The 19,368-nt window shown below is 47.5% G+C and overlaps 1 protein-coding gene across 4 annotated transcripts in view; it reads left to right on the top strand.

Moving 5' to 3' along the window:
- LOC147240198 (zinc fingers and homeoboxes protein 2-like) overlaps positions 1 to 18,555 on the top strand; it is a 90,189-nt gene extending 71,634 nt beyond the window's left edge. For 3 of the 4 annotated variants that reach the window (XM_086192832.1, XM_086192830.1, XM_086192831.1), the window contains 3 exons: positions 356 to 3,632; positions 6,294 to 6,477; positions 11,726 to 18,555. In XM_086192832.1, coding sequence (XP_086048958.1) covers positions 676 to 3,632; positions 6,294 to 6,474 — 3,138 coding nt within the window. In that variant the 5' untranslated portion in view covers positions 356 to 675 and the 3' untranslated portion in view covers positions 6,475 to 6,477; positions 11,726 to 18,555. The remainder of the gene's footprint in view (positions 1 to 355; positions 3,633 to 6,293; positions 6,478 to 11,725) is intronic. The other variant, XM_086192833.1, reaches the window with a different exon arrangement.
- The last annotated feature ends 813 nt before the right edge of the window (positions 18,556 to 19,368 follow it).

Genomic DNA, 19,368 nt, shown 5'->3' with positions numbered 1-19,368 from the left:
GTTTTCTATTATCCACAACACACATCATTTTGTCGTATTGCTGATATATTTGAGTCAGAGCAAGCATGCCTGTGACTGCTGCAGCCGTTATTGCGGCGTCGTTCTGGTCTCTAATGAATAGGAAGCTTCAACCAAAATAATAGTTTTCCCATTTGCTGCTAATTACACATCTTTCCTCTTCTGCTGGGGCCCATCATGCATTTTCTTTGTCTTGTTCTGGATGAATTCACACAAACGTCAACATGACTTCTCTCTGTTTTCTACCGTTTTCTCTGTTTTTCCCGTGCCGCTGTAGCTGAGCTCGCTGAGCACAAACAAAATTAACTTGTTATTTTCTCTGTTTGTTTCCACTCAGCTTGAACGCCGCTGCTATCTGTGATGCCCTCCTATGACGCCCAGATCTGCAGCTGACACTGTCAGTGAGCGGGACACGCCACTGCAAAACCGGACCTGGGCCGGCACTATCAGCCGGTTCTTTCCCTCCCTCTTCCACGCTGGAGACTCCTCCTCCAACCAGCGACCACTATCCACAAACATCAGCTCCAGTCCTCCTATGTAAGGCACGCTTAAAACCCATACGCTGAAGTCCTGGGTCAGCAGCAGCAGCAACAAACTACAATCTCTTCAGCTCAATCAGCAAAACCAGCACCACAATCATCACCAGCAACCACCATCATGTCCAGTCGAAGAAAGTCCTCCACCCCCTGCATGGTCAGGGTCAGTGATCCACCAGAGGAGCAAGATGACCCAGAAGAGGTCATGGACATGGAAATGTTGGCGGAGGACAATGTGACAGAAAAAGAACAGTCTGAAATTTCTGAATCTGCAAAAGAAACTGCAGAACCAGAGAATTCAGACAATCCAGACCAGCAAAGTTTAGACATTGAAAACCAGAATCTTGAACCTTCAAAACAAAATGAGCAGTCAGGTGAGAAAGAGCAGCTTCCCGTCGTGGACGATGTGGAAGCCAGAGAGGACAAGGATGGGGAATCAGACCCGGAATCCCAGAGGAAGCAGTCCAGAGGCTACGAGTGCAAATATTGTCCATTTGTGACTCAAAACCTGAGTGACTTTAAGGAGCACGTGGACTCAAGTCACCCTAATGTCATCCTCAATCCGTTGTACCTCTGTGCCGTCTGCAACTTCAACACCAAGAAGTTTGACTTGCTCACAGAGCACAATGAAAGCGAGCACCCGGGTGAGACAAACTTCAAGTTCAAGAGGATGAAAATGAACAATCAGACCGTCTTGGAGCAGACAATCGAAGGCAAAGACAATTCAGCTGAATGTGAGGTGACAAACGAGCAGGATGACGGTGACATCAGTTCTGTGTTTCCACCGTGTATATCGACCACCGTGAAAAACCCCGACGCCATCAGGATGCTCCATCAAGGTAGCGAGCTGAAGAGACAGCTGGATGGCTTGATCCAGAAGGATCAAATCACGGCACTGAACATCAACGGAACGGTCATCATCCCAGAACCTGCTATCCTCCAAGGGCTCTCTCATGTCACCCCGATGCTTCAGCGGCCGCCCAACTTTAACTCTGTACCAAAAATAGCCGTTCCTTTGAACACCACCAAATATAACCCGTCCCTAGACGACAACCTGACATTGATCACCTCCTTTAACAAGTTTCCTTACCCGACGCATGCCGAACTGTCATGGCTGACGGCGGCCTCCAAGCATCCTGAAGAACAGATCAAAGTCTGGTTTACGACCCAGAGGCTGAAGCAGGGCATCACCTGGTCCCCGGAGGAGGTGGAGGAGGCCAGGAAGAAGATGTTCAATGGCTCCATCCCTCCTGCCCATCACACATTTTCTGTCCTGCCTTCGAGTCCCGTCTCTCAGCCATCTGCCAAAGCCTCCCAGCAGCCCGTCGTCCACACCACTGTTGAACATCTAACTCGAGTTCGGACAGCCACGTCCAACGGCTTCAGCTCCGCAAACCCTCCTGCTGGAGTTGTCACTGGTTCCAGCCTTAAACGCTGCCTGTCAACACATCCAACAGCAGCATTCGGCCCGGAGTCCAAGCGGCCTGTCATGGCAGTCGCCCCCAATCCAGGCGACCCTAAAGACAAAGGCATCATGGCTCCTCCCCCACCCCCTCATAAAGATCGCCACCCAATGGCTCCACCTCCTGTTCCCATGGAGATGAAGAGACCAGTAGCAATTACCACAGAGATGAAGAGGTCATCAGCTGCTGTGCCTTTGATGCCACCGCCATCGTTGTCGTCATCACCTTCATCTTCATCCTCCAAAGGGAAGAGCCTGTCAGTGTTGGGAAACACCAAAACCAAGCCTCTGGTGTCGCTGCCCTCCATAGTATTCCCAGAATCCTTAACGAGGCCCATGATAGCTCCTCCACCTATCTTTGCACCTCCATTTAAAAACTCTTTACTTATCCCACTTACGTCATCTGTCATGCCCAAAGAGAAGCACCCAAACACCTACCCCTACACCGCCTCCGATCTGAAGCTCACCAGCTCCCCTCCACTCATCACCCCACAGATTAGGAGGCCTCCTATCATTCAGTCTGTTCACACTCCGACTAAAGCTCCATCACAGATTCATGGACTCCCCTTGGATAGCAGCAAAGTGGCTGAGAAGCACAGCGTGGAGCTGAAAGCCAACTTTCCTACTAGGGGAGACCGGGTCCTCGCGCCCCTCATAGAGGCCAATGGGACATCTCGCACAGATGGCAAGTGGTCCAACGATCATTCGCCTCTTGTTCACAACAATGGAATCATTCGTTTGGATAGCGGTGAGCTGCCAGCAGCAGCAAAGTTAGATTTCCACCAAAAGTCCTCAGTGTTGACCCAGTTTCCTCTACTGGAGAGAATGAAAGGAAAGACAGCGGAACAGCTGAAGGTCTTGGAAGAGAACTTCTTGAAGAACAGCTTTCCCACCCATGGCGATGTGGAGAACTTGGCAGCCACCACTCACCTGTCTCACCAGGAAATCGACAGCTGGTTTGTGGAGCGACGTGCACTCCGTGACAACCTGGAGCTAGCTCTTCTCAACTCTATGGGCACTAAAAGGACAAGTGCCGGCAGCACTCCAGCAACGCCTGAGAAACGGCTACATCAGCACCAACATCAGACCCTGCAGCTAAATGGGATTCATAAACCAAGCGCTGGAATGGGCCATCTTAAAAGCCCTCCTCCAGCTTCCCATACCCTTCCCATCATTGCCCCTGGCTCCACTGCACCCTCCGCTCCCAACCCCAACTCCTGCTCAGTGCCTCCAGACAGCCGATTCCTGGCGCTCCTCAAGGACAATTTTGCTCAAACCCGGTGGCCTTCCCCTGAGGAGTTAAGCCAACTGGAAGGTCGGACAGGACTGGCACGTGCTGACCTTACCCGGTGGTTTAATGACAGTCGGTCAGTGCTGCACGGTGGCAGCATGGAGCTGACAGAACATTTTAACAATGGTGTGAACGGAGGGCAGGGGCCACCCTTGTGCTCCCTGAAATCTATTCCCTCCAGCTTTATTCAGCACTGCCAGGAAGGAGTCGTGACAAATAAAGGCAGCAAGGTTTTGGAGGTCGAGCTGGGCTGGCTAATGGAGCAGCGCGCTAACAGCCTCAGCAGTCAGCAGCACGAGGATTTCCAAGACCACTTTGCTAGCAGGTAATGTCAACATTGGATACGTCAGGTTTTACCCCTCACTGCTTCATACGGAGGTCTGGAGTAATTTAGTACAATGTCAGCCTGTTAGCTGTCCACAGTCTATCCAAATACTCTGTGCAAAAGTTACATCTTTTCAGCTTTGCAAGCACCTCAAATGACCCGGAGGTTTCCACAGGAAATAGAGTAGAGCAGTGTGAACAGATTTACCAGCCCCAAACACCTGTCTGTGGAAACGAGGTATTACACAATTTATGTCTCAAGTTGGGTCTGCTTTGTATCAACAAAATGCATTGCAAGCAAAAATAATATTTGGTATTTGTTTCTAATTCTAGATGGTTATTAACGCACTTTCCTTCCTTCGAGTAGGCGGAAAGTTTTGCTTATGGCAATGTGTTCTTCTTTTGTGTTTGCTGCTTGCAACAGAAAGTGTTTATGAGCATTACTGCCACCTTCTGGCAGTAGTAATGCAGTACTACTATACATCAGTAAAAACAATTAATTAAATTAAGGCGCCCGGTGGAGCAGTGGTCCTCCCTGTGGCCCCCAGCAAGAAGGTTGTGGGTGGAGCCCCGGCTGCAGCACGGGGTCTTTCTGGGTGAGTCTCCATGTTCTCCCTGTTCCTGCTGGGTTCTCTCTGGTACTCCAGCTTCCTCCACAGTCCAAAGACATCAAGAGGGACCAGGTTAATCCAGACTCTAAATTGACCGTAGGCGTGGCTGGGAGAGCCAATGGTTGTCTGTCTCTATGTGTTGGCCCTGCCATGGACTGGTGACCTGTCCAGGGGGAAGGCTGCTGGGATAGGCTCCACCCCCACCACCCTCAACAGGAGAAGAGGGGGAACATGGAGAGACCTTTTTTTAATGTGACTTTTATTTGTGTCACTACCAGTGTAATGTTTTACAAATGTTGCTTCAGTTTAGTAGTAATTCTGAGACAACCCCTTGCGGGTGTTTACACAGATTATTCGGTACCTGGACTGGATGGTTTAGTTATAGTTTGAGTGGTTCCACAATAGAATTCATTCAAATCCATTTATTTTACGAAAGATTGAACACATCCTTGTTTTGCACATAAAGAGTTTGCCTCTTTTTAATCTCTTAGTCGTCACTGACTTTCTATAATACGACTGGCACCGTATGTGGTGCCCAGAATAAATCTCGGTTCCCCCTCGCTTCCTAGCTGCTCTATTAACATTGTTTTCAGGACATTAACCTACAAATTTGCAGGACTTTATTTAGTCTACCTTCCGCTCCAGGAGCTTGGGACATCTTTGGCCAAATAACACAGCCATTAGGATGAAACCAATATCTCCACAATAATTTGGGCGAATGTTTTATTCCTCCCAAGAGACAACTCTGGGTTCAGGCTCGCTGCGAACCTGCACGGTCGGCAGTCTCCAGTTCTCCGGCTCCCGGTGGTTCTCTGAAATCTCATAGCAGAAGAAGCAACTGCAAAGTTATTTTATAAAAATCATTTTCTTCATTCTTATTTACAACACATGATGTTAAAATTGATTGAAGGCTGACAGTTGTTAAATAGGACTGAAGGGTTAACCTCAAGGTTGGTTGTTTTTTGGTCCAAGGGTTGTTGAATGGACTCCTTTATGATTGTTGTAACTGATTTATTCATTTCCATGAACTTTTCATGAGTTATAGTAGACGGATGATTCATTTCTGCCCGTTATAATAAAATATTTAAGTTTTTTTTTATATTGTTTCACAAATAATTTTTGCCATCTTCCTCTGTGTTTTAGCTCTTTAGTACTCAGCTCACTCAGGTGTTCTCCCTCCTCCATCACTTCTTAGTGACTCCAGACTGCAGGAAGAACCAGCCATGTATATTTAGCTTGAAGCTAACAGAGACTGATGCTAACAGCAGCTAAACTGAAAAGAGAAGTTGCTGAGAACTGCTGCCTTAATCTTTGTGGTCTCACTTCTAGATGGAATGTTTCCCTACCGATTCTTCACAGATGCGTCCTTGAGCTCGCGCTAATGAGTCAGGAGTCACAAATGAAACAGGGACGAGCTCAGCGAAATATTGTTCCAAAGTGCTGTTTATTGTTTTTCCCTAATCTCTTTAATCGGACAGATGAATATCTCTCGTCCAAAAAATACTTAATTTAACAGCCGTTCTCAGATTGCAGAGCTTCAAAGTCTCCAAGCCGAGTGTAGGACTGGTATTGGTTCAGACCTGAAACCAGTTCTGCCAGTCTGAGTGTTTCCATCATTACTGGGTTTAAACCAGATAAGAAATGTGACGTTGTTTGGAGAGTTGCAGGTTCGTAGATGAAGAGATGAGATGCAGGACTTGATCCTGATCTTGTCCACCATGTTTGGATCCAAACCCTCTGCTAGACCGTCTCTCCTCTCTGGTGCTTGGTTAAATGCTAGTCAGCTTAGCTACAGTGAACGCTAGCAGTGGACACCTGCAACATCTCCTCATTTTCACCTCTCCTGCCCCCCACTGCTAGTGTTCATAGTAGCTAAGCTAACTGGTAGTCATTCGTCTGAAGAATGCCTGGAGCACCGGAGAGGAGAGGAGGGTCTATCAGCTGGTCAGGATCTAAACATGGTGGAGCTCTTAAAGACCAACTGTGACACCTGCTCAGGTAAAGCTTCTCATCATCTATAAAAATCTGCTAACATGCGATTGGTTCAACAGACTGAGGCAGCAGAACACGGCTGACCTGAAGAAAGGTGGACAGAACGGGGGCGTGGTTAGCGGAGCGAGAGAGGTGTTTGGGAGCTGGCTGGAGGACAGGCACTCGAGGAAGGGCCCAGAGCTGCTCCTGGACAGAGACAAGACCATGGTGGAGGACGCGTCCGGCCGGCTGACTGCATAAACAGTGAGAGCGCTGCTACTGCATGCTAACACCTGTCTGGTTGCACGTCCTCACTAGCGGAACAGAGCCATGCCATCAACAAGCTGGTTAGGGTAACGGTTAACAGCTTGTTGAAGCGTTACCTGTTACCGTAACAGAAACTTAATGTACTAAAAAACTGAATAAGTCCACTGAAGACGGACAATTCATGTCAACAGTCAGACCCTTCCCATCAAAAGTACTTTATCTGGAGATGTAACTCAGTTTTTGTACTATTAGAACTAGTATTATTTAATTCTTTGTGTCTTCTTCCATGCAATGTCACAAAAGGTCAAATAACATATTTCCAGTTCATGAAGTCAGACTTAAACTACACGTTTCAGTGGAACACCTCTAATAGCAGCTGGAATGAAGCATAGGAGGACACGCTACTGCTAAGCCCCGCCTCTGAGGAACTTCTCAGAGCATCCTCGCCATTTAATGGAGTGGTGTGGTGATGGCATTACAGTAAAACAAGCAGCAGCTGGTGGAGTAGGTACATTGTACACTTCAGCGGTTAACGTGACCAGGATGCCACAGAAAACTGTGCTTGATATCCAGAAATACTTCACACTGTAGACCCGCTGACCACCCCGGTACCAACACACATCCCGGGTTTGGACGCAGACTTGGCAGTGGAGGCAGTAGAATTTAAGTTTTTGCTGTTTGTGAACAACAGATCACAAAACTCAGACTCAAAGGGGTTTTGTTGGTTGCCAGTTCAGCTCCCACTTCCTGTTAACTGAAGCTCCCCGAAGTTTGCCAGAAACGAAGGCTGTTAAGTGTTTCTCTTGAATATATACAAACGCTGCTGTCAGGCCGAGTGCGTCTGCCGTTTTTATACGTAGCGACAGGGATTCAACTGATCCCCAGTTGCTCCCCCACCCCCCCGGTTCCTGGGCAGCAAACAAAGCCTCTCTGGCCAGTCGCTCCTGTGTGTCTAGCTGTGTGAGTTTTGGCTTCAGCTGCTCACCAACAAACACCAACTTCAGGAAAATTTGGGGGGGGATCATCATTGGAGGCCTGAAATAGCATCGTACCCCCTGGAGCGGTAAAGTTAGAGAGATAAAAGACTCCGCCTGGGGCAAAGTGTGCTGACAGAGGCAACGTCTTCTGTCTGTTCTGACAGACGATTGAAAGTTTGAACGTCTCCGGCAGGCGCCCGCTTATCAAAACAGACTCGCTCACGTTCAGATGATTTCCTCAAGACAAACGGCGGTAAACAAGGTGGAGACTCTGAAATCATCACTTTTAACAGGCTGTCGCCGCTTTGGGATGCCTTCAAAATCAAGGCTTGACAGCTAAAAATCAATAATCAATATGCCACATTTTGAATAAACAACAGCTGTCAGTGAGTTCCCAAAATAGTTCCTGCTGCTTCCTCCTGCCAGACAGAAACAGATTTAATTCCAAATGCTTTATTTTTCTATAGCGGAATTTCCGGGGAAAAAAAGAATCGCATTAAAATGATGTCGAATTGTAAAAGTTCACTACGAGATCTGAGTAGGTGATGGAGAAAAGATGAACAGTGATTATTATTCAATATCAGCGCTGACGTGGAGCGAAGCAAAGGGACGTTACAGTGCTTGTGTCGTCTAAATTTTAGTTTTTTCTAAAGGAAAAGTCTTTTGTGAAGCATTTATCCCTCTGATGTCAGCAGAATAAAACAGACAGATGCCTTTTTAATCCACAGAAACCAAGAGAGGACAAACTTCAGAATAACTGCCATTATCACATGATAGCAGGATGAATGAGCAAAGAACAGGACAGACAATCCAAGACCTGATCTCTTCTCAAGATCGGTAGTTTGGTCAGTATCTCCACATCACCAGATGTGAACAGGGTGCTCTTGATTACGGGAGGACGGCATGAAAACACACCATCCTTTACCTGACCCTCACTGCAGTCAAAAACAAAGGTGGCTGCCATGTTGGGTGCCGTCTCTGTCAGTGACAGAGGAAGAAACGTATGCAAACCCAGCAGTGCGGGAGTGAAGCTCCTCCCCTCCAGGTGGAGGATGAGTAGGTGCTGTACGTTGAGAGGGACCTCAGATCACAGACATCTTCCTGCCATGTTTCCCTCTCATCTCTCTGAAGCTCTGCTCCTCTTCTGTTTAACCAAGAACAACACGCATATTTGAACCTTTGGATGGAGCATTCAGGGCTCACCTCCATGCAGCCAGGCTGCTAGTTTTTAATTCCTTATTACACTGCAGAAAACAATCTATCTCTCTCACACACACACAATCTCTGCATAAATACTATGGGGTTTAGAAACTCACACTTACGAGTTTGTGATGTGAGACCCAAAAATCACGATTAGTGAGTTGACGCAGTACGGCTGCAGGACCTTTCCAGCTACTGTCAGGTGTCAATAAAGATTTGTTTGAAAGCTCCGGAGAAGATTTGCACCTTGAAGAAAAGGAAGAAGTTCATCGTGATCATCTTCACCGGTCTGGTGATTACTGGTGGATCTGATGTAGAACTGAACCTCCAACATCCACCGGTCTGGTGTTTACTGGTGGATCTGATGTAGAACTGAACCTCCACCATCCACTGGTCTGGTGTTTACTGGTGGATCTGATGTAGAACTGAACCTCCACCATCCACCAGTCTGGTGTTTACTGGTGGATCTGATGTAGACCTGAACCTCCACCATCCACCGGTCTGGTGTTTACTGGTGGATCTGATGTAGAACTGAACCTCCACCATCCACCGGTCTGGTGTTTACTGGTGGATCTGATGTAGAACTGAACCTCCACCATCCACCGGTCTGGTGTTTACTGGTGGATCTGATGTAGACCTGAACCTCCACCATCCACCGGTCTGGTGTTTACTGGTGGATCTGATGTAGACCTGAACCTCCACCATCCACCGGTCTGGTGTTTACTGGTGGATCTGATGTAGACCTGAACCTCCAACATCCACCGGTCTGGTGTTTACTGGTGGATCTGATGTAGACCTGAACCTCCAACATCCACCGGTCTGGTGTTTACTGGTGGATCTGATGTAGACCTGAACCTCCAACATCCACCGGTCTGGTGTTTACTGGTGGATCTGATGTAGAACTGAACCTCCAACATCCACCAGTCTGGTGTTTACTGGTGGATCTGATGTAGAACTGAACCTCCAACATCCACCGGTCTGGTGTTTACTGGTGGATCTGATGTAGACCTGAACCTCCACCATCCACCGGTCTGGTGTTTACTGGTGGATCTGATGTAGACCTGAACCTCCACCATCCACCGGTCTGGTGTTTACTGGTGGATCTGATGTAGACCTGAACCTCCACCATCCACCGGTCTGGTGTTTACTGGTGGATCTGATGTAGACCTGAACCTCCAACATCCACCGGTCTGGTGTTTACTGGTGGATCTGATGTAGACCTGAACCTCCAACATCCACCGGTCTGGTGTTTACTGGTGGATCTGATGTAGAACTGAACCTCCAACATCCACCGGTCTGGTGCTTACTGGTGGGTCTGATGTAGACCTGAACCTCCAACATCCACCGGTCTGGTGTTTACTGGTGGATCTGATGTAGAACTGAACCTCCAACATCCACCAGTCTGGTGCTTACTGGTGGGTCTAATGTAGACCTGAACCTCCAACATCCACCAGTCTGGTGTTTACTGGTGGGTCTGATGTTGAACTGAACCTTTTTTCATCTAAGGGAATTTATTTGCATCCACAACACAACAGAAGGCACTGAGGCAAATGTGACACACCAGACAAATAAATAATCAGGTTCTCGTGGTGTCCTCCTGGTCAGAGGGGCTGGTATTGGGAGGGGTCACGTCTGAGTCCTCGCCTGGACCCTGCAGGAAGTGATTGTATCGTCCTCTGAGGTGATGGAAACAGTGAGTGTGTCCTGTCTCACTAATCACAGCATCTCAGCGGCTCATTTAATCAGCCCAGTGCGCCGCAGCATCCCATAATAACTTATCAGCAGTCGCAGCTTATGGATGAAAGCTTAATTGCCAAAACGCCGCAGTGCGTCTCGCTGCCCGTCATCATCATCATGTAAAACAGGCAGCAGGCACTACAAGTCACCTGTTTCCAGGAGACCACAGTCTTCAAATCACAAGACCTGTTGGGACCCTCACTTTATTCAACATTAGATTAGAAGAGTTTGTCAGGTTTTTGGCTCAAACTCTGTTTTCTCTGTGACTGCGTCGTGTGTAGCAGGGTGAAGGAGTGAGTGTGTGAAGGAGTGAGTGTGTGAAGGAGTGAGCGTGTGAAGGAGTGAGTGTGTGAAGGAGAGAGTGTGTGAACGAGTGAGCGTGTGAAGAAGTGAGCGTGTGAAGGAGTGAGCGTGTGAAGGAGAGAGCGTGTGAAGGAGAGAGCGTGTGAACGAGTGAGCGTGTGAAGGAGGGAGCGTGTGAAGGAGGGAGCGTGTGAAGGAGTGAGTGTGAAGGAGTGAGCGTGTGAAGGAGGGAGCGTATGAAGGAGTGAGTGTGTGAAGGAGTGAGCGTGTGAAGGAGTGAGTGTGTGAAGGAGAGTGTGTGAACGAGTGAGCGTGTGAAGGAGGGAGTGTGTGAAGGAGTGAGTGTGTGAAGGAGAGAGTGTGTGAACGAGGTAGCGTGTGAAGGAGGGAGCGTGTGAAGGAGAGAGCGTGTGAAGGAGGGAGCGTGTGAAGGAGGGAGCGTGTGAACGAGTGAGTGTGTGAACGAGTGAGTGTGTGAAGGAGTGAGCGTGTGAAGGAGGGAGTGTGTGAAGGAGGGAGCGTGTGAAGGAGGGAGCGTGCGAAGGAGGGAGCGTGTGAAGGAGGGAGCGCGCGAAGGAGTGAGTGTGTGAAGGAGTGAGTGTGTGAAGGAGAGAGTGTGTGAACGAGGGAGCGTGTGAAGGAGAGAGCGTGTGAAGGAGGGAGCGTGTGAACGAGGGAGTGTGTGAATGAGTGAGTGTGTGAAGGAGTGAGCGTGTGAAGGAGGGAGAGTGCGAAGGAGGGAGCGTGCGAAGGAGGGAGCGTGCGACGGGCTCTGATGTCGGCTGGTTTCAATAAATTGGTCCCAGCTGAGGAGTCTTCATGTTTGTGTCTAATCCCGGTTCCCCTCCTCCCATGGACCAGGCTCCGGTCCACCAGGATCGCCATGTCCTAGTTCCTGAGCGACCAAGAGCGTTCCTCCTGGAACAACTGTGTTTTTAATCATTCTGTTGCTTTTTGGAAGTTCCTGTCTTTTTTAAATGTTTTTAATGGGTGCCTCCCTCTTCCCTCCCTCTCTTTCTCCATTTCAGGTGCAAATAGGATTCACCGCCATCGCCACCGCTGCTCTGCTGCCGCCGCCCTGCTGCTGGAAACATACAGGAAGAAGGCAATGAGATGGACGGAGCAACAAAAGAGTTTTTTTAATTAACAGATATTGTATTTTTTTCTTTTATTCTCTTGATTGTCGCATCTCAGATCACGCACAACATCCTCCGCCGTCACGTTGTAGGTAATCTTGTCAGTGTTGGCGACCTGAAGTGACCCCTCCACAGCTGTGAAACTCACAACAAAGGGACGGGTTTGAATAAGACGGGGCACCGCGGTGGTACATTTTACTCTGGCGGGGCATCAACATGTTCCCAAATTGAAATCTGAAGAGTGCGAGAGGAGATTCGGGGTCACGATGTGTGAAGATAATTGAAACCGTCCTCGCTCGCCGGGAATCTCAAACTGCTGCTTTGTTTCCTTTTTCACCCTAATATGAGTTTTGTAGTTGAGTTAGAAAGTGGCAGTAGATGGTCTTCCTGTGTGGGCAGAGATGAGGCACCGCCACCGATACGACCGGCCCCTGCTAACCAACACAAAGTTCCTCCCATTTTATTTTTTATTGTTAAGATTAAAGATTGAATGTTCCTCGTTCGAAAAAGAAAAAAACTTTTATTGTGAGATGTCTGGACCAGACACATAAGACAGGTTAGGTGGAACTGCAGTTATATTAGTAATTATTCTGGCACAGAGGACAGAACAGAGTCAGAACCCCCGACCATGTTGTAGTCACAGCTTATCTCTAAAATCCCTGTGGTTTGGGTTCAAAGGTCAGATGTGGTTTTCAACATGCTGAATCTTTATCTTAAGGTAGAATTTGTTCCTCTGGGATACTGAAGCCTCCTTTAAGGAGGTAGGTCAGTAGTAGTAGTATCATCAACAGTCCTGCTCTGAATTTACAGTACAGTTCTTAAATGACCACGCCCACTTTTAGGCAAAGCCTTGTATCATCCTCAGAGTCAGACCAGAAAATAAACCCTCCTTCAGGGAGCTGAGAGTCAGGCTAGTTAGCTTAGCCCAATGGCTGGTAGTGGGTGGGAGTTGTTAGCATCAGCTAGCTCAGGTCCAGGATGCTAGTTAGCTTAGCCCAATGGCTGGTAGTGGGTGGGAGTTGTTAGCATCAGCTAGCTCAGGTCCAGGATGCTAGTTAGCTTAGCCCAATGGCTGGTAGTGGGTGGGAGTTGTTAGCATCAGCTAGCTCAGGTCCAGGCTAGTTAGCTTAGCCCAATGGCTGGTAGTGGGTGGGAGTTGTTAGCATCAGCTAGCTCAGGTCCAGGATGCTAGTTAGCTTAGCCCAATGGCTGGTGGTGGGTGGGAAGTGTTAGCATCAGCTAGCTCAGGTCCAGGCTGGTTAGCTTAGCCCAATGGCTGTTAGTGGGTGGAAGTGTTAGCATCAGCTAGCTCAGGTCCAGGATGCTGGTGTGTCCAGCAGGAATCCTCCTCCTCATCATCATCAGTTGCAGCAGTCGCTCTTCTAGTCCTCAACAAACCTTTGGTTCTGTTGACCCAAGTTCCAGTGGAGCTTTGGAGGTGCTGCGTCAAATCACTGCTCCCAGTCAGGAAAGTAGTTCCGGCTACGTGTCTGATTCTACCACTACAACGTCTCCTCATGTTAAACTGGTATTTAACAATACAACTGTAGTTATATTAATGCAGGCAGAGACGGAGCTACGCTAACACTTCCCACTCACCACCATTCACTGTGCTAAGCTAACTAGCCTGGGTCTCAGCTCCCTAATTAAGCTAAGAGGATAGAAGGGCCTCATTTGAATTACAATGTCAAACCTGTAAATAAAACTGTTTGCTAAACGATCACGCTTTCAGTGGTGGTGACGAGCCACTGCAGACGGGGAATCCTCTGCGGTCTAGACTTCAGCCATTACCGTCTAATGATGACATCCACCAATGCCACAGCCGAGATGGCGCTTTTAACCTGCACGCTGGATCAACTTCCCAGCAGCAGAAGCAGTTGGATTTTATAATATGAGCCAAATTCTTCTGTCAGTCATTTCACATGTTGAAGATTCCATGTGAGATCAGAGCCAGTTAACAAACCCAAGATTTCTTTAATGATCAGGTGCTGGAAATCCTTGAAAAGCCTCAAAGTTAATGTGATGTTTTCAAGGTGTTGGAATTACTTCCATAATAATTAGCAATGCGTAGGAGTAGTTGCAGCGGTCACATGACTGTAGTCGCCACAACTGTGAGGTGCTGGAAAAGCTTGAAAACACACCTTGAAAGTGCTTGAATTACACTTGGGAAAGGAGCCTTGAAAGACATTTGTGCGGATGAATACGGACAGACGTGACTGGGTGATGTTGTGTGTGACCTGTGTTGCCATGGAGACACGTGGAGGAGGAGGAGGGCGACCCGGAGCACTGAATGTGTGCCTGCAGCAGCAGACTTGACTACAGACCGATTGACAGGGTGGATTCAAACAAACAAACAAACAAACAAACAAACAAACAAACAAACGCCGAGTGCCAAAGCTGGGATCTGCTGCATTCTCACTACACTTTTGAAAAAAAAGGGTTCTTCTTCTTGCTGTAAATAGGACATTTGTTTTGTTTTCCTGTATTATTACAGATTTGCAAAATTTTGCGGGAAAAATTTTGTTACATTTTGTAAATGGAAGCGTTCCCCTAACAACCCTCCTCTTTTTCCTTTAGCCCCCCCTCTCTCTGTCTCCCTCCCTCTCAGCTCCAGCTCTTCTTTTTATGGACTGAAAGAAAACTGTGCCAGGAGTTTTTGTTTTTCTTTCGTTCTCCATCTCAGTTTCTCTTTTTCTATGGAACCTGAGTGGAACCACTACACACACAAAAAAGACATAACAGAAAGCGACGGACCACTTGGCAATACTTCAGTCACTTCTTCTGCATCTCACCGGCACTGGACTTCCGCCCGCCACTTCCCCGCTGAGAGGAGAAGAGACGGGGGAGGAGGGGGAGGGGGAGGGGGCTTCGCTTCTCATCAAATCAGATTTAAAAACAAAACATAAAAAAAGCACCTTTGGACCTTTTTGTTCTATTTTTTCTTTTTTTACTGTGCTGAAGTGAAGTCAAGTGCTATTATTATATTATTATTATTATTATTATTATTATTATTATTATTATTATTGTAGCCACTCTGTCTGGAACCCTTTTTTGAAGAAAAGCAAAGGAAAAAAAAAACTCAGAAAAAAGCCAATCTGCACTTCTTGTTCCGACGAACGTGCTTGTGACTGTCGAGGGTCTTTAGAACCAACAAGGAACGACAAAAACAAACTGTTAACACAGAGGTGAACGCAGAAGGAAACCCCACACACATGCACACACACACACATGCACACACTCACACTCTCACACACATTCTCACTCACACACACACTCACTCACACACACACTCACACAGTCTCACACAGTCTCACACACACAGTCTCACACTCACACACACTCTCACAGTCTCACACACACAGTCACACACACACAGTCACACACACACTCACACCCTCTCACACACATTCTCTCACACACACACTCTCACACACACACTCTCACACACACTCTCACACACACACTCTCACACAGTCTCACACACACCCTCTCACACACTCTCACACACCATCTCACACACACTCTCTCTCACACACTCTCACACACACTCTCACACACACTCTCTCACACACTCTCTCACACTCTCTCTCACACACACACACTCTCACACACACACTCTCACACACACTCTCACACACTCTCTCACACACACACTCACACACTCTCTCACACACACACTCTCACACACACACTCTCTCTCACACTCTCTCTCTCTCACACACACTCTCACACACACACACTCACACACACACACACTCTCTCACACACACTCTCTCTCACACACACACTCTCTCTCACACTCTCTCTCACACACACACACACACACTCTCACACACACACACTCACACACACACACACTCTCTCACACACACACTCTCTCACACACACTCTCTCTCACACACACACTCTCTCTCACACTCTCTCTCACACACACACACACACACTCTCACACACACACACTCACACACACACACACTCTCTCACACACACACACTCTCACACACACACACTCTCCACAGCTAAAACCTGCAATCCAGAATCATGCTGCGTGAATTTCATCTTTTTCTCTTCTTCACTTTGTCTCTCTCCTCTTACTTTTCACTCCTTTGTCTCTTTTCTTTTCTCTCTCTTCTCCTCTCATCCCGCACACCATCATACACACCTGTAATAAACAAAAAAAAGAGAAAATAGCATTTTATTCAGTACATAACTACATGTTGGCTTGGTAGGCTTAGTTGAAACTAGTTCCATTCCGACAAAAAAAGAGTAATAGTCAAAACAAGATATGAGCTTCTTTATGTATTGCTTCTGCCGCTGTAGTGTCCTGGTCAGATTTAAGATGATAAGATTACATATATCTGAAATACTGTATTTACAATTGCTAACCAGGGCTGGCCTCAACCACACGTGGGTGGGGGGTTCAACTCCGTCCGATGGGAGACGGCGGCTGCCACAAGCTTCACAGGAAACAACGGCTGCTGCCGCTGTGAGTCGACCAAAAGCTTTTAACCCTCTTAAACCCACCAACGCCTGGTTTTCTGATCGTGTTCCACCAGTCCAGCGTTTTATTCAGGGGGAACCACCTCCACTTACCTTAGCGTGGTGGTTCAACGATGTAGCGTCAATGCTACGCTCAGTTCAGGAGGGTTAAAATCCAAGCGTGAAGCGGCGCTACAACGCTCTGCCTTCAAAGAGACTTATTTTTGAGAGTCATGAAAACTATTTTTTTGAAGAATGATTGAATGTATTTGCTTTGAGGAACTAAGTTTTTGTGTTTACATGATGAATGTTGAAAGAGCTCAGCAGCTAGCAGCAGCGCGGGGCGTCGCTACAGCCAACAGATGTGTAGAATGACAGTTCTGTCTGGAGCTGCTAAGGACGCTACGAGAGGAGACGGCAGCCAGTTTCTTTCTCTTAGCTATGACAACTAAACCTGTTTGAAATTAAATCAGATCTGTTACATCCAAAAGAATGTTCTTATTTTTTAAGCTCTTCACTTCAAACTGAACCATTTTAGGATATTTTGTGTTTTTACAGATCCAAATTTGGTCTGGAGCTCCACATCTGTTTTAATCAGTGTCGAATTCTGCTCAAGGGTTCTGTATCTGTTCCGGCCGTGCTGACGGACCGCTAGCTAGATTGCTATGTAGTCACTAAACTCTGTGGGAGTAGAGACAGGAACACACAAAGCTATCATAGCCTTTTAGCTGCACAGTGCCACTGTCACTTTATTTAGCAGCATATTTAGCTATATGCTAGCCTTAAAACACGCTGACACAAATAACATACATTAAAAGACACAGTCGGCAAGGGTGCGCATTTGCAACTCACGCTAGCACATTTGCAATTCGGGCAAACAATTAGCATTGCAACTGGCTATCTAATCTGCTTTTGATGACAATTAACAGTTGGCGCTAACAGCTAGTTTGATTCAGTAAATCCCTGTTCATACTTGGTTCATTTAATGTAACGTCACTGTGTCTTTTAGTGGATTTTATTTTGTGTGTGTTTAAAGTGTAGGAATTGAATGTGTTGCTAGGATACATGCAGTAAGCCAGCATCCGGCGTCGCTTCCGTAGCTGGGAAGCACATCGTTTGAGTGATGTCGCTGTTTTTTGATGAAAACCCTCCAGATTTATTCACACTGGACCAAAACAAATACATTGTGACTCTGCGTGTTGAAAGTCTTGATCTACCTGCGCCTGGGTTCCTAAGAATATAAAAGTAGTTTGGAGTTTCTTCACCCAAATAAAATGAACTTTCCTCCGAAGCACCAAGACATGGTTCTACTTGACAACTGGCGTGTACTTGGTGTAGAACATGCTTCTCTATCTGCTGTTCTCCTGCTGCTGAAGGTTTGTAGAGAACAAACATCTGGTCTGATTGTCCCTCTGCTTGCTAAATCAACTTGAGGGGTCTTGATCCGACCTCGGGTCTAAATGACTCTTTAGCAGGTGGACTTTATATGATGGCAACTGCAGCGAAGGCGTCGAGAATCGCTTCTCATTTTAGCACTTTTGAAGTTGCAAACATCCAGGACGCGTCTATGATTGGAGACATGGAGGCGCGATCAGCCATCAGCTGCTGGGTGTAAACCACAAACAGGCTAAAGCAAACAATCGTGATTCATCTGTCGGGTGAGGGACAAGAAAAGGGAGAACTGGTGTCAAGGCCCCTGTCACAGGTCTGCAGTGGCTTTCAGTCTCATGAATATGGACCTCTACGCCCCGCGTGCCTGCTGAACATTTTTTGTGAAAACCAGGTGCCCTAATTTCAACTTTACACGGGGAGTTGAGGCCAGCCCTGCTTCATAACTGAGGTTCTGCTTCTTCTACTACTGCTACTATCAAACAACCAGCTCTGGGTGCAAAAACCTGCCTGAACACGTTTCCAACTCTTCCTTCAACCCTTTGGGTGCGTTTGATTTTTTTTCAACTTCATATACCAGCATGCACGTAAGTTAGGACCTACAGTGAAGCGGGACTGGGGTCAGTTTTGTTCTCCAGCAAACAGGCTGCCTTGATCAGCTCATGGCCCAAAACCACTGCTGGAACCGCACAGCAGGAAGAGTCTTTGTAGCTCTTCTAGCTAAAATGACAAATAGCCATCAGTGTTTGTGCTCATGGGTTGGAAACGTGTTCCGGCTCGGTTTCTGTCACCTGGGTCAGCGAAACAACCTGTTGATGTCTGCTGTATTTCAATAAAACACAGCCTTTTTCAAAGGGTACACGCTGTACTCAGTGTGTGTGTGTGTGTGTGTGTGTGTGTGTGTGTGTGTGTGTGTGTGTGTGTGTGTGTGTGTCGGGGAGCCCATGTATGGAATGTATATAAACGTGTCAATCAATCAGCCTGTCTTTGTTGTGAGGGCCATCCAGGAACAGGAGTGTCACTGAGCCTGTTAGAACTCGTTCCCTCTGATTCATTTGTGACCCTGTTAGAACATTTATACCAAGATAGAACTTGTTCTCTCTCCTCGGTCAGTTTTGTGGTCACGTTATGTAACTTGGAGCATCTCATGTCTGCCACTGGGACGCTGGATGAGGGGGTGTATCCTAGTTGCCACAGTGTATCTTCATGGGCTTTAAACCCGCCTGTCACTCGGAAGCTTCTATACAAACAGTGTTTGTCCCACGGGCCCCAAATGCAGCACCACCCACCGATAAGTGCTCTCTGTGGAAATCTTCCACTGGTCGATTTCTCCGCTGGGAAACAAACACACAGCACAAACACAACTGCACAGCTGACTGGAAGAACTACACACTGACACAAAGAGCGCCCAGCGAGCACGGCAGCCTTCACTCGGCTTGGCGCCGCTATCAGGCTGGTTCCTCACCTTTAGTCTTATTCATCTTTCATATTTTTTACAGCTCCCTTCATTCTCATTGTGATTCCAAAGGCAGAGCTTATCTTAAATGAACACCAGCACCGTGAGATCCTCTGAGAATACCGACCAGATATTACAGCTCGGGATGGGCCTGGCGACGTGACCATCATCCAGGATGAGAGGGAGGGGTATGCGAAGCAGCCGAGCGGGA

The sequence above is a fragment of the Aulostomus chinensis genome, chromosome 22 (genome assembly GCF_037954235.1).
Source record: "Aulostomus chinensis isolate RoL2024-O1b breed Wild chromosome 22, RoL_Achi_v1.0, whole genome shotgun sequence".
Lineage (NCBI taxonomy): Eukaryota > Metazoa > Chordata > Actinopteri > Syngnathiformes > Aulostomidae > Aulostomus > Aulostomus chinensis.
Note: the sequence above shows the minus strand (reverse complement) of the source record. Positions and strands in the feature narration are given on the sequence as shown.